Source organism: Propithecus coquereli, unplaced genomic scaffold (assembly GCF_000956105.1).
Source record: "Propithecus coquereli isolate 6110/MARCELLA unplaced genomic scaffold, Pcoq_1.0 Scaffold42, whole genome shotgun sequence".
In the NCBI taxonomy this organism is placed as follows: Eukaryota; Metazoa; Chordata; class Mammalia; order Primates; family Indriidae; genus Propithecus; species Propithecus coquereli.
This window is the reverse complement of record NW_012149952.1, coordinates 3,864,275-3,875,831: the sequence shown is the minus strand read 5'-3', so window position 1 is coordinate 3,875,831 and position 11,557 is coordinate 3,864,275. Positions and strand designations below refer to the sequence as shown.

The window sequence follows — 11,557 nt, the reverse complement described above, 5'->3', positions numbered from 1 at the left end:
AGGGAAGTATTTGGGGTGATGGAAATAGTCTCTACCTCAACTGTGGGGGTATGCAGTGTGTGCTTTTGTCAAAACTCAACTATAGACCTAAAAAGAATGAATTTGCTGGGTGCAGTGGCTCACACCTATAATCCCAACACATTGGGAGGCCAAGGCAGGAGGATCCCTTGAGGCCAGGAGTTCAAGACCAGCCTGGGCACCACCAAAGTGAAACTCTGTCTCTACAAAAATTTTTTTTTTTAAAATTAGCCTGGTGTGGTGGTGCGCACCTGTAGTCCCGGCTACTCGGGAGGCTATACCAGGAGGATCACTCGAGCCCAGGAGTTTAAGGTTGCTGTGAGCTATGATGAAGCCACTGTACTCCAGACTGGGTAACAAAGTGAGATTCTGTCTCAAAAAAACAAGAAGGGGGGAGAATTTTGTGTAAATACATCTCAATAAACTCAAATTAAAAAAACAAGATCCACAAAAGTGATTTCATAATCCATGGTTTACTTATGACCCATAGTTTGGAAAACACTGGGAGGAAGGAAAGGGGAATGAATGAATGAATGAGGAAAGGGAAGGAGGGAGGAAGGTTGATTAGTCCCCAATATTTAAATCAGGGAGATTTCACGTGAGATTTGGATTTCCTGCTTCTCTTAGGCAATCTAAGCGTCTGCTCCCGCAGAGAGCCAAGTCTGAGAAGTCTGACATCCTTTCTCAGCCAGCCCAGCGCTGGGCACTCCAGGGTGACTCACCCTCTCCCGAGGTGATTTGGTTTGGGTGAGATCCAGGGGGAGTAGAAAGCGCAGGGCAGGCAGGAGTCCAGGGCTTTGGGGGAAGAAAGGACAAAAGTCACAGAATCAGAGCAGGGGAGGGAAGTGACCGCGTGAGAAACTGAAAAGGGAAAGGGAACAGAAAGCCACCAGGCAGGATGAAATTTGGTGCGGGGTCTGCCCGGGCATGTCCCTGCCAGGTGCCCGGGACTTCCTTCTCATGGTGGGTCCTGGGCCATATTCCTGGTGAGTGTGGCCAGGTGTGCATGCTCCAGAGTGTGTCTTGTCGGTGGGCCAGTTAGCAGGAACCCGTCACAGGTGTGACTTTGTGACTACCTGTCAGGGGTCAGCTTCTTCTGTGATTTGATCTATGCTCTGAGTGTCACTTTCTGATAGTTTCAATGTGTTAACGCTGAAACTGCAGGGGTGTGTTTGTGTGTGTCCCTGTGGGAGTATGGTTTGGATTACGCTGTGTGTCCAGGTGTCCCATAACAGGTGTGTGTGTGTGTGTGTCTCCAGCTGCGCCTATCAGGAAGTTTGTATTTCCTGGTAAGCGCTCAGCCAGTGTCTGTGTGGGTGCGTCACTCTGTGTGTGTGTCGTGAGTGTTCAGTGGGGACGTTTGTTCACACTGTTGTGGGTCTCGCTGTGCTCATCAGTTGGGTGTTTGTGCAGCTATCTGTGGCCTGTCCTCGTGTCAGTTTGCCTGTCTGGGAGACCCTGTCTGCCAGTTAGTCTGTGTATTTGTGTCCAGGTGTGCATCCCATCAGTGTGTGAGTTTGTGTGCTAGGGCCCTGTCCATAGTGTGCATTTGTGTGACTGTGGCCTTGTGTCTGCGAATCTGTGTCCCCTTGGCTCTGTCAGCACGTGACTTTGTGTACCCTGGAGCGCGGTCGGTCCGTCGGTGTGCGTGTCTCCGGTCTCTGGGGGTGTGGATCTGTGGGTCCCAGTCAGTGTGTCAGTGTGTCAGCATGTGTGTCCGACTGTCCCGGTGTCTGGGCGTCCCCGCCAGCGCGCCTCGGTCCTCCTCGCCCCGGGCCAGGCCCCGGCCGGTCCCCGGCTGCAGGGAAACCCCCCGCGCGGAGGTGGGGGGGCGCGGCGCGCGCCTGCAAGTCCCAACTTGTCCGCGGCGGCGGGCGGGGCCGTGGCGTCACGCGGGGGCGGGGCGTGGGACCCGCCGGGCAGGGGCGGGGCGGGGCGGGGCGGCCGCGGAGCGGGCCCGGGAGCCGCCGGGCGGCCTGAGACGCGGCGCGAGCCACATGCGAGCGGGCGCCTGGCGGCAGCGGCGGCAGCACTAGCGAGATCAGCAGCGGCGGCCACGACGCGGACGCGCCTGCGACCCGGAGAGCAGCAGCAGCAGCAGCAGCAGCAACAGCAACAGCAGCCGCCACTGCAGTTAGAGCAGCAGCAGCAGCAGCAGCAGCCGCCGCAGCGAGCGGCGCTCGGCGGGCGCGCCCTCCTGAAGGAAGCCGCCCGCCCCCCATCACCGCCCCCTCCGGCGTGTTCATGCCCCCGGGGTGAGTGTGAGCTCCCGGAATCCCCGCTGGTGGCGATCGTTAAGGCCGGGTGGGCTCCCTGGAGGAGGTGGCGGCAGTGCACTCAGAGAGCAGTGCGGGCGCCCTGCATTGCTACACCTTGCCTCCCCCCACCCCCAGGAGGGAGCCTGGACTGGGGTCGCTGGGCGGGAGGCACTTAGGCAGTCGGGCGCCCAGTCTGGGCGCACAGGTGCCTCGGCGGTCTGGCGGGTTTGTTTACAAACAATGGGGTGCGGGCTCGGCAGCGCCCCCTGGTGGCCAGTGTGGCCCGGGGAAGAGAGTCGACCCCAGGTTGCCCCAGCCCCCCAGTCCGGGAGGGGCGGGGTGGGGGCGGCACAGAGGGGCGGCCACACCCAGGGCGCGCACCCGCTGGGGGCGGCGACAGGGGGCGGCTCGCGGGCCGCGGAGTCTGCGGCTTCTGCGGGCGGGGGCTGCGCCCCAGCAACAGCCGGTTATTGGCCCCGCGCTCGCCTGGCGGGCGGGGCGGGCGCACGTGGCGGCGGTGGGGGGGTGCTGTGACAGCGGAGGGGGCGTCTGGGACCGCCGTGGGAGCGCGCGTGTGCGGGGTTGTGGACCTGCAGGTGTCTCGCCTGGGTGTGTGCGTGTGTCTGGCTCCGAGTTTGTGCTGGGGTCTGCAGGGAGCCGTGTGTCAATCCAGAGGAATGTTGGGGTTTCTGACCCGTCGGGGTGTATGCGTGAGTCCCCGCGTGTGTTTGTGTGGGGTTCTGTCAGCGTATGCCGTGCCCGCGGGGGGGGTGTACCTGCGTGTGTGTTCTCCGTGAGAGTTGTCTCTGTGTGCTGTTTGGGGGTGATTGTGTGAGTCTGTGTTGCCTGGGTGTGTGATCGTGGGGTGTTTGTGTGTTGCTTGAGTGAGCTGTTTGTGTGTTTATGTGTGTGTGTCTTTCCTGAGTGTGTTGTTTGTGTGTGCTTGTGTGTCCTGCCCTGTCTGTGGCTGTCTCCCTGTGCGTGTCTCCGGGGCATGTGCCTTTGCCCTGCGTTTCTAATCGTGTGCCTGCTGAATGCCGATGTCTGTTTTCTGTCCAGGTGACTGTGTGAGTTGTCAGGTGTGTGTGCGTGGTGGGGGTTGTCTCGGTCTGTGTTTGGCTTGTGCGTCTGGCACCAGCGTCTGGGAACTGAGGACCGAGGCTCCGTGGGGTCTGTGCAGTGCAGGCGGTGGGTGCTGCTGACAGCCTCTTGGACGGGGCTGTGTCTGAGTCTGTGTGTGCGTGTGTGTGTTGGGTCTGAGGGGCTTGTCTCTGTGATCGCTGGCTCATGTGTGTCATGTGGGCTGCGTGTGTGTAGTGTTTATGTCAGTCACGTGAGCCCAGTGTTTTCTGTCGGAGCTTGAGGTGTGTGTGCTGCTGGGCTGTGTGGGATTAGAGTTAGCTGTCGGGGCGTGTGTGTGTGTGTGTGTGTGTGTGTGTGCGTGCATGTATGTCGTGCTGACAGTTGGTGACGGTGTTTTGGAGTTAGGAGAGGAGGGTGGTTTGGTGTCTGCGTGTCATTGGTGATGTATCAGTGTCTGATGGCATGTGCCTGCGTGTGCCTGATCTACCTGTGTCCCGAGCTCCGAGAGTTGGTGACATGTGGGTGTGTTTTGGTGGTGCTGAGCTGTGTGTCCGTGGGCGTCTGTTGTGTTGCTAGGTATGTGAGCCCTGAGGTGTGCAGGTGTTATCTCTCGAGCGTGCGTGTGTGTGGAGAGGGGCATGTTGTCGGAGAATTCAGGCAGTGCCTATTTTGTTTGGGTTTCTGTGTGTGTTTGTGATGGCTGCATTGTGTTTGTGTGTGTCCCTGGGCATAGCCGTAGTGGGTCAGTGTGTGAGACTTTGACAGTTTGTATACGTGTGTTGGGGGTCAGAGGGGATGGGTTGTGCCAGCCAGTGTGCAGTGTACGTAGAGTGCTTGCGATGCTGTGTGTATGCGCATGTCCCTGTTTCGGTCTGTGTGTGTGTGTGTGTGTGTGTGTGTGTGTCTTGTGTATTGAGTAGCAATGTGTATGTGTTGTGATCTCTTCACACACTCCCCATACACACCCCCAAAAGTCTTCATCCGGGTCCTGTGTGAGCCCCGTGTGTGTTGTGGAGCCCTCACCGCCTTCCGCCCTCCGTGTGTGCCCATCACTGTGTCTGGGAAGTTTGTCCCACCAGCCCATGCCCTGTGTGGGTCCCGGGTAGAGTGGATTTGTGTTGTGGGGCTGCCACAACCCTCATACACACACACCTGACAGACCCCTCCTGTACCTCCTGGTCCCTTGTGTGCCCATCTCCGTGTGTACGGGAGGCTGTCCTGGCCAGCCCGATCCCTGTGTCATCCTAGTTGGGTGTGTCTTGGGGGGCCATCACCCCTCCGCATCACACACACCTGGCCTTCCCTCCGTCTAGGATCTGAGCCCGGGTAGGGTGCACGGTGGGGCCCTGGCGCCCCCTGCACTTCCCTGCTGACCTGCTCCTCCCTCGTGTCCCGCAGGCCCCAGGGAGCGCCATGGCCCGCGCACGCCAGGAGGGCAGCTCCCCGGAGCCCGTAGAGGGCCTGGCCCGCGACGGCCCGCGCCCCTTCCCGCTCGGCCGCCTGGTGCCCTCGGCCGTGTCCTGCGGCCTCTGCGAGCCCGGCCTGCCCGCTGCCCCCGCCGCCCCCGCCCTGCTACCCGCTGCCTACCTCTGCGCCCCCACCGCCCCGCCCGCCGTCACCGCCGCCCTGGGGGGCCCCCGCTGGCCTGGGGGTCCCCGCAGCCGACCCCGAGGCCCGCGCCCGGACGGTGAGTGCCCGCCCCACGCCCGGGATGGAGGGAGCCGGGGAAGGAAAGGGCCCGAGAGCCACCGAGGAACTGGCGAAGTGGGAGCGGAGGGGGTGGGGGAGCCCGGCCGGGCCACTGGGAGGGTGTGGCCAACGTGGTCTTTGTGTTGCAAGAAGCAGGAAGACGGAGTGGGAGGCTGGGGGTGGAGGGGGCAGGTCGAGTGGGAAGTCCCTCCTGGAATCTGACTGCAGTCCCCAAGTGGCAGCCCGCTGCCTTTTCCGGGCCTCAGGCAACAGCTGTTTCCCAGCTCCCCTCCCCCAGTCTGGGTCCCCTTGAGCCCCTGGAGGATTGCAGTGGAAGAGAGTGTGGGCAGAGTGGGAGGACCGTCACCTCCGGACTTTAGGGAGGGGTCGAGGGGCCCCCGGCCTTTATTTGCATCTGTTTGGCCCGCGCTGGCCCTCTCCTGGGTCCGGGAGGAGGAAGGAGAGGGGGAGGGGCCATTGTGTTGGGAAAGTCCCCTCGGGGAGTGGGTGAGTCTTGGGGAGGGAAGGGTTAAAGGTCCCCTGCCTGGTGGGCTGTTAACCCTGTGGTGCCCGGGGAGCCTCGTCCCTGCCAGCGCACTCCGTAGCAGCGGAATGATTGTCCTGGTTCCCCATCCCCCATCCTGTCCCTGGACCCCAGGGGTGAAAGAAAAGAGAAAACTCAGTTCCTGGCTGCGGGGGACAAGGACCCCAATTTGCAGACCAGAGTCACAGACGTGGAACTTGAGGCCCTGGTTTTGGGCCTTAGTGAGCCCTCATGCCAGGACCTGGTGTGGTGGGCCAAGCCGCGAGGGCAGGGCGCGGAGAGACCTCAGGGGAGCTCAGAAGGGGGTGGGGGTGGGGCAGGAAGGCCTCTCCCGCGTCCCAGCCCCCAGGCCCGTGCTCTGAAGCCGCCACTGTCTGGCCTTCTGGGCTCCAGGACTTTGCCACATCCGGAGGTGTGGCTTCACTGTGGTTGGACACAAGAGGGAAGGAGACCTGAGGCTTGTGACTCTGGGTGGGGTCAGTCGCTGTATCCCTGAATGACCTTGGAACACTTTTTAAGGACGGGCCTCAGTTTCCCTGTCTGTCTAATGGAACAGGCAACATTTGCTCCCGTTGTGGAATATAAGTCCTTAGGTCGGATAAGAGAAAGGACTTTCAGCCTGACACGGGCAGTGGGGAGTTAGCTGGGGTCACACAGGTGACCCCAGAGAGGCCTTCCCAGGTCCCCTTACTGCTTTCTAGTGCTTGGGGAGGAGGAGCCGAGAAATCTGGTTCTAAGGGGAAAAAAGGCATCGCTAGAAACGAGGCGGGGAACAGAGAACCCAGGTGGCCGGGAAAGGGAGAAGCAGGCCCTGGCTACCGGGGTTCCTCCTGGACAGCCCAGGGCCTGCGGGCTGGTGGGTGGTGACCACGCCCCTCTGCTTCTCCAAGGTCCTCAGCCATCACTCTCGCTGGCAGAGCAGCACCTGGAGTCGCCCGTCCCCAGCGCCCCGGGGGCCCTGGCGGGCGGTCCCACCCAGGCGGCCCCGGGAGTCCGGGGGGAGGAGGAGCAGTGGGCCCGAGAGATCGGGGCCCAGCTGCGGCGGATGGCAGACGACCTCAATGCGCAGTACGAGCGGCGGGTAAGTGCTGGGGGAGGGGTAGACGGCAGGTGGGACTTCCCGCCGGGGAGGGGGCTGCAGGCGGGCCCCGCCAGATGTGCGGCAGCTGCGGCCCTGCGCGGCGGGGTCGCGCCGGGGACGGGCAGGTGGGGGGCGGGGGCGGCGGGCCCGCGGAGCCGCCGGTGGGCCCTGCGACACGGCTGGCACTGCCCTGGCCTGGCGGGGACCGAGGCCGCCGCGAGAGCCGCGCCGCGCCCGTGGCCCGCGGCCGCGGGGACTGAGGGCGGCGCTCGGCGGAGCAGCTCATATATCCCGGGCTATTTATAGCCGGTGAGTCAGCAGCGGCGGCGAGGCCGCGCCCGCCCCCGGCTCCCGCTCCCGCGCGGCCACAGCGCGCGCTCGGCTTCCCGGGCGCCGGGCGGGCGGGGGTGGGGGAGGGGCCGGGAGCCCCGCCCCGCGGAAGCCCCTCCCCCCGAAACCCTAGGCAGTCTCCTTAAAACAACATTGGAAGCCTGCGGCGGCGGAGAGTGACAAACATCCTGCGCCCACCGCCCCGCTCTGCCCGGGCTGCAGTGCAGCCGCATTCCTGCTCCCTCAGACACAAAACAAAACAAAAACACGGATGTTGTGAAGCTCCTTGAGCCCCTCCCCATCCCTGTCCCCTCTCTCCTTGCAAAGGAAACCTTCAAGTTTTTGGCATGCCTCGGCCCCCTGCAGGTGCTGGTTCTCTTACTGCGCATTCGCATTCGCTGGCCGGGAACAATGCGTAGGATTACGGGGCATTTTTAGCTGAACGAGCACGCTGCAGTGTTTGTTCCCTGCCAGCTGCTTCTCCCCTCGGTGTCGCGTTTGAGATTCACCCATGTGGGCCGAGGCGCCTTCGTTCATCCATTTTCACTGCTACGTAGTATTCTACTGGATGGGCACAGGCTCCCCATCGAGGGATATTTAGCATATAGTTTAGAATATATTTCGGATTTGATTTATTGGCTTTCCCCCCCCCTCCAACCGATGCACATCTCCGGGCGCGCCCTTGTGCGTGTCTGCAGAATGCACACCTGGGTGGCCTGCCTGCCATCAGCCTTGCTAGATAGACCATTGCTAGCTTGCTCACCAAGGTGGCGGTGCCAGGGGGCAGCCCACAGCAGTGTGACTGGCAGGGTTTTGAAGTTCTGCCAATCTGGTGTGCCCTGTGGCTGCAAGAGTTGGTGGGAGTGTTGAGGAAGCGTCTCACTGCCAGGCCTGCGGGGACCTTTAGGACATTTAGCTGTCCTGTGAAATGGGTTTCTCCTCGCTCTGTGTCTCAAGGGGGATCAGGTGGACCCTGCTTCGCACCGGGCCCGGCTCTGCGCTCAGTGTGGGCTGTCTATGGAAGAATGCTGGAGCTATTCGGACATTTCTTAGTATTTTTCATTTTTACTGGTGGGGAGTCTTTCCTCGTGCCTGGCTTCCTTCCTCCGTTCCCACCGCCTGGCGTTTTGGAGCTGAGCGGGTCCTAGGGGCTATCTGTAGTCTTCATCCTGCCGCTGGGGAGAGGGCAGGGCTTTCCCCAAGGTCACACGCATCCCAGCTCTGCCTGGAAGTCCTTGTGCGAAGCCTCAGCACAGGTGGTGAACTGTTCCCAGTTCACCTCCTTCCAAAGAATGTTCTAGAACTGCTGAGACTATGGGCTCCCTGCTCTTTTCTCCCCATCTCACCAGCCTTTCGGGGGAGGGCAGGACCAGTTGCAGTCCAGCCCCAGCCTTGAGTCCCGGCGTGACCCGAGTGGGTGGCTTTCTCATCTGCACGGCAGGGAAGGGTGGTCACAGCTAACTTGTGTGGAGCACTTGCCCTGTTCCAGGCTGTGTGCTGAAAGCATTCTGTCTATGTCCTCTCCCTCCCGGTCTCCTGTGGCCCAGGTGGGCGGAGGAGCCGGGATAAGTTTGGTGAGGGTGTAACCTCGACCCTCCACGTGACCACCCACATGCTGTCCCTGCGCAGGCCCTGGCTAACTTCCCCTTCTCCCTCTTTCCCTAGAGACAAGAGGAGCAGCAGAGACACCGCCCCTCACCCTGGAGGGTCCTGTACAATCTCATCATGGGACTCCTGCCCTTACCCAGGGGCCACAGAGCCCCTGAGATGGAGCCCAATTAGGTGCCTGCACCCGCCTGGTGGACGTCGGAGACTTGGGGGGCAGGACCCTCCCACCTCCTGACACCCTGGCCAGCACGGGGGACTTTTTCTGCACCATGTAGCATACTGGACTACCGGCCCTGCCTGTCCCAGGGGCGGGCCAAGACAGCCACTCCAGCCCCGGCCCAGCCTGGGTGCACTGACGGAGGTGTGGACTCCTGGGTCCCTGGCAAGAAGCCAGGGGAGGGAGGGCTGCCGGATTTAGCATCTGAAGGCGGCGGTGACCGAGGGGGTGGGGACTGAGCCGCCCGCCTCTGCCGCCCACCACCATCTCAGGAAAGGCTGCTGGTGCTGGCTGCCCGTTCCAGCTGCAGGGGTGACACTGGGGGGGAGTCTCCTCCCAGTGCTCCTTCACTTCGGGCCTGGCCACAGGCCCCTGGTGCTTTGCCCCCTCCTCCTGGGGAGGGGGCCCGTGAAGAGCAAATGAGCCAAACCTGACCACTAGCCTCCTGGAGACAGAGAATGGGGTGCGTCTGACGGCTGCCCCAGCCCAGCGCCCAGCCATCTTCCCTGAGCCAGCGGCGGGTGGTGGGCATGCCTGCCTCACCTTCATGGGGGGTGGCCAGGAGGGGCCCAGACTGTGAATCTTGTGCTCTGCCCGTGACCACCCCCCGCCCCATCAGTCCCATTGCATAGGTTTAGAGAGAGCACGTGTGACCACTGGCATTCATTTGGGGGGTGGGAGATTTTGGCTGAAGCCGCCCCAGCCTTAGTCCCCAGGGCGAAGCGCTGGGGGGAAGACCGGGAGTCAGGGAGGGGGGAGTCTCAGAAGAGGGAGGAGTCTGGGAGCGGGGAGGGATGGCCCAGCCTGTAAAATACTGTATATGCGCTGCTGTAGATACCGGAATGAATTTTCTGTACATGTTTGGTTAATTTTTTTTGTACATGATTTTTGTATGTTTCCTTTTCAATAAAATCAGATTGGAACAGTGAATACTCTTTCTGCTCGCGTTGCGCAAGGCGTGGCCGTGGGCAGGCTCTGTGAGCCCTGTGCAGGGGTGGGAGAGGTGCTCCCCCGGCAGCCATAGCTGTGTCTAAAGAAACGCGAAAGAGCACAAAGGGGGCTTGATGTTCAATGAATGAATGAATGACCCATAACTTACTCAGAGGCACCACCGTGAGGAGTGTTGGAGACAGGCCTCGTCCCCGCCCTCACGGGGCAGAAGGGGAGATCTGGCTTTGCACCGGGCTCAGCCCTGGGCTGCCTCCCCAGCTGGAGGGGCACCTGGAGCTAAGATCAGAGCGAGGCCTGGCAGCCACCTGGCACAGGACGCGGTGCTGAGTGACTCTAGAAAGGGGAGCTCCTACTGTTACCTTCCACGGAGTGACTGGCCACGTGCTGTCCTTGGGCCCGTCCCACAGCTGATTGGTGCAGACCTCAGTGAGCAGCAGGGCGTGCAATATGCACAGACGTAGGTTCAGACCCCAGCTCTGCCCCTTCCTGGCTGTCCTCACTGCTAACGGGGTGCTCTGGGAAAAGGGTCCTTCTGAAAGGCCAGGGCACGGTAAGCAGCAACCGCTTCGGAGAGGAATTTGACAAACCTGTGTGCTGTGGTTTAAGTGTGTCCCCCAAAGTTCGTGTGCTGGAAACCTAATACCCCATGCAACAGTGGTGAGAGGCGGGACCTCTAAGAGGTGATTAGCGCAGTAGGGCCCTGCCCTCACGAACGGATTAATGTGATATCCCGAGGAAGCGAATTATCCAGGGAATGGGTTCCTTAGGAAGAATGAGCTCGTCTTTCTCCGCCTCCCTCTCCCAGGAGCTGCCTTCCACCAGGTTATGACACAGCAGGAAGGCCCACGCCAAATGCTGGTCCCTCGATCTTGGACTTTCCGACCTCTAGACTCACGAGCCGATAGATTTCTGTTCATTCTGAACTACCCAGGCTGTGGGGTTCTGCTATGGCAGCACAAAACAGACTAACACACCGCGTCAAGCTGAGAATACACGTACTTTGCACCAGGAAATGCCTTCCTGGGTATCTCCCTTCCAAGAGAATGGATGTGTACGAGTAGCCAAGTGTTGTCAACGCACAAAACCAACCATATAAATACCCACCGTCGGTTGAAAGGGTAAAGTCTGATCTAGTCATACAACAGAATGAGTGATCTAGCCATACAACAGCAGTTAGCTGGAATGACCTAGAACTCTACCAACGTGAGAAAACAAACAATGGTGAGCAACAAATAGGCGAGTGGCAAAATGATGGTGGGAACCTGGGTGTTTATCGTGCCCTCTGTCTGTCTTCATGCTTAAGCACTGAACAGGGCCAAGGCCACAGCGAGTGTTCACACCCAGGCTACCTGGCAACAAAGCCCTGCTTGGTTCTCACTGCTCGCCCCCTAGGTAGAGGATGCAACCTGTTCCCATCACTGCCTCTCCTTTCAAATAATAGTTCATGGAATCATTGACATGGGTGGATTTAGGTCTACCATTTTGTTTCCCATTTGTACCATCTTTGTTCCTGTTTCTCCTTTCCTGCCTTCTCTTGGATTACTTGAAAATTCCATTTAAATTTATCTTTTGGTGCTTTAACTATATCTCTTAGCATTTCTTTTTTAGTACTGCACTAGGAGTTACAAAAACACATCCTTACCTACTCGGGGTCTATTTTTTTTTTTTTTTTTTTTAGCAGAGTCTCACTGTGTTGCCTGGGCTAGAGTGCCGTGGCATCATCCTAGCTCACAGCAAGCAACTCCCGGGCTCAAGCGATCCTCCTGCCTCAGCCTCCC

The 11,557-nt window shown here is 60.4% G+C and overlaps 1 protein-coding gene across 2 annotated transcripts; it reads left to right on the top strand.

Annotated features, from left to right (window-relative positions):
* Nucleotides 1-748: 748 nt before the first annotated feature.
* BBC3 (BCL2 binding component 3) lies at nucleotides 749-9,758 on the top strand. Of its 2 annotated transcripts, none has more exons than XM_012653302.1 (4): nucleotides 749-1,004; nucleotides 4,758-5,046; nucleotides 6,483-6,673; nucleotides 8,669-9,758. In XM_012653302.1, exons 2-4 carry the CDS (start codon nucleotides 4,773-4,775, stop codon nucleotides 8,783-8,785), a joined length of 582 nt encoding a protein of 193 aa, XP_012508756.1. In that variant the 5' UTR covers nucleotides 749-1,004; nucleotides 4,758-4,772; the 3' UTR covers nucleotides 8,786-9,758. The 2 variants fall into 2 exon arrangements, with proteins under 2 accessions (XP_012508756.1, XP_012508755.1); XM_012653301.1 differs by lacking the exon at nucleotides 749-1,004 and adding an exon at nucleotides 2,002-2,273.
* Nucleotides 9,759-11,557: the final 1,799 nt, after the last annotated feature.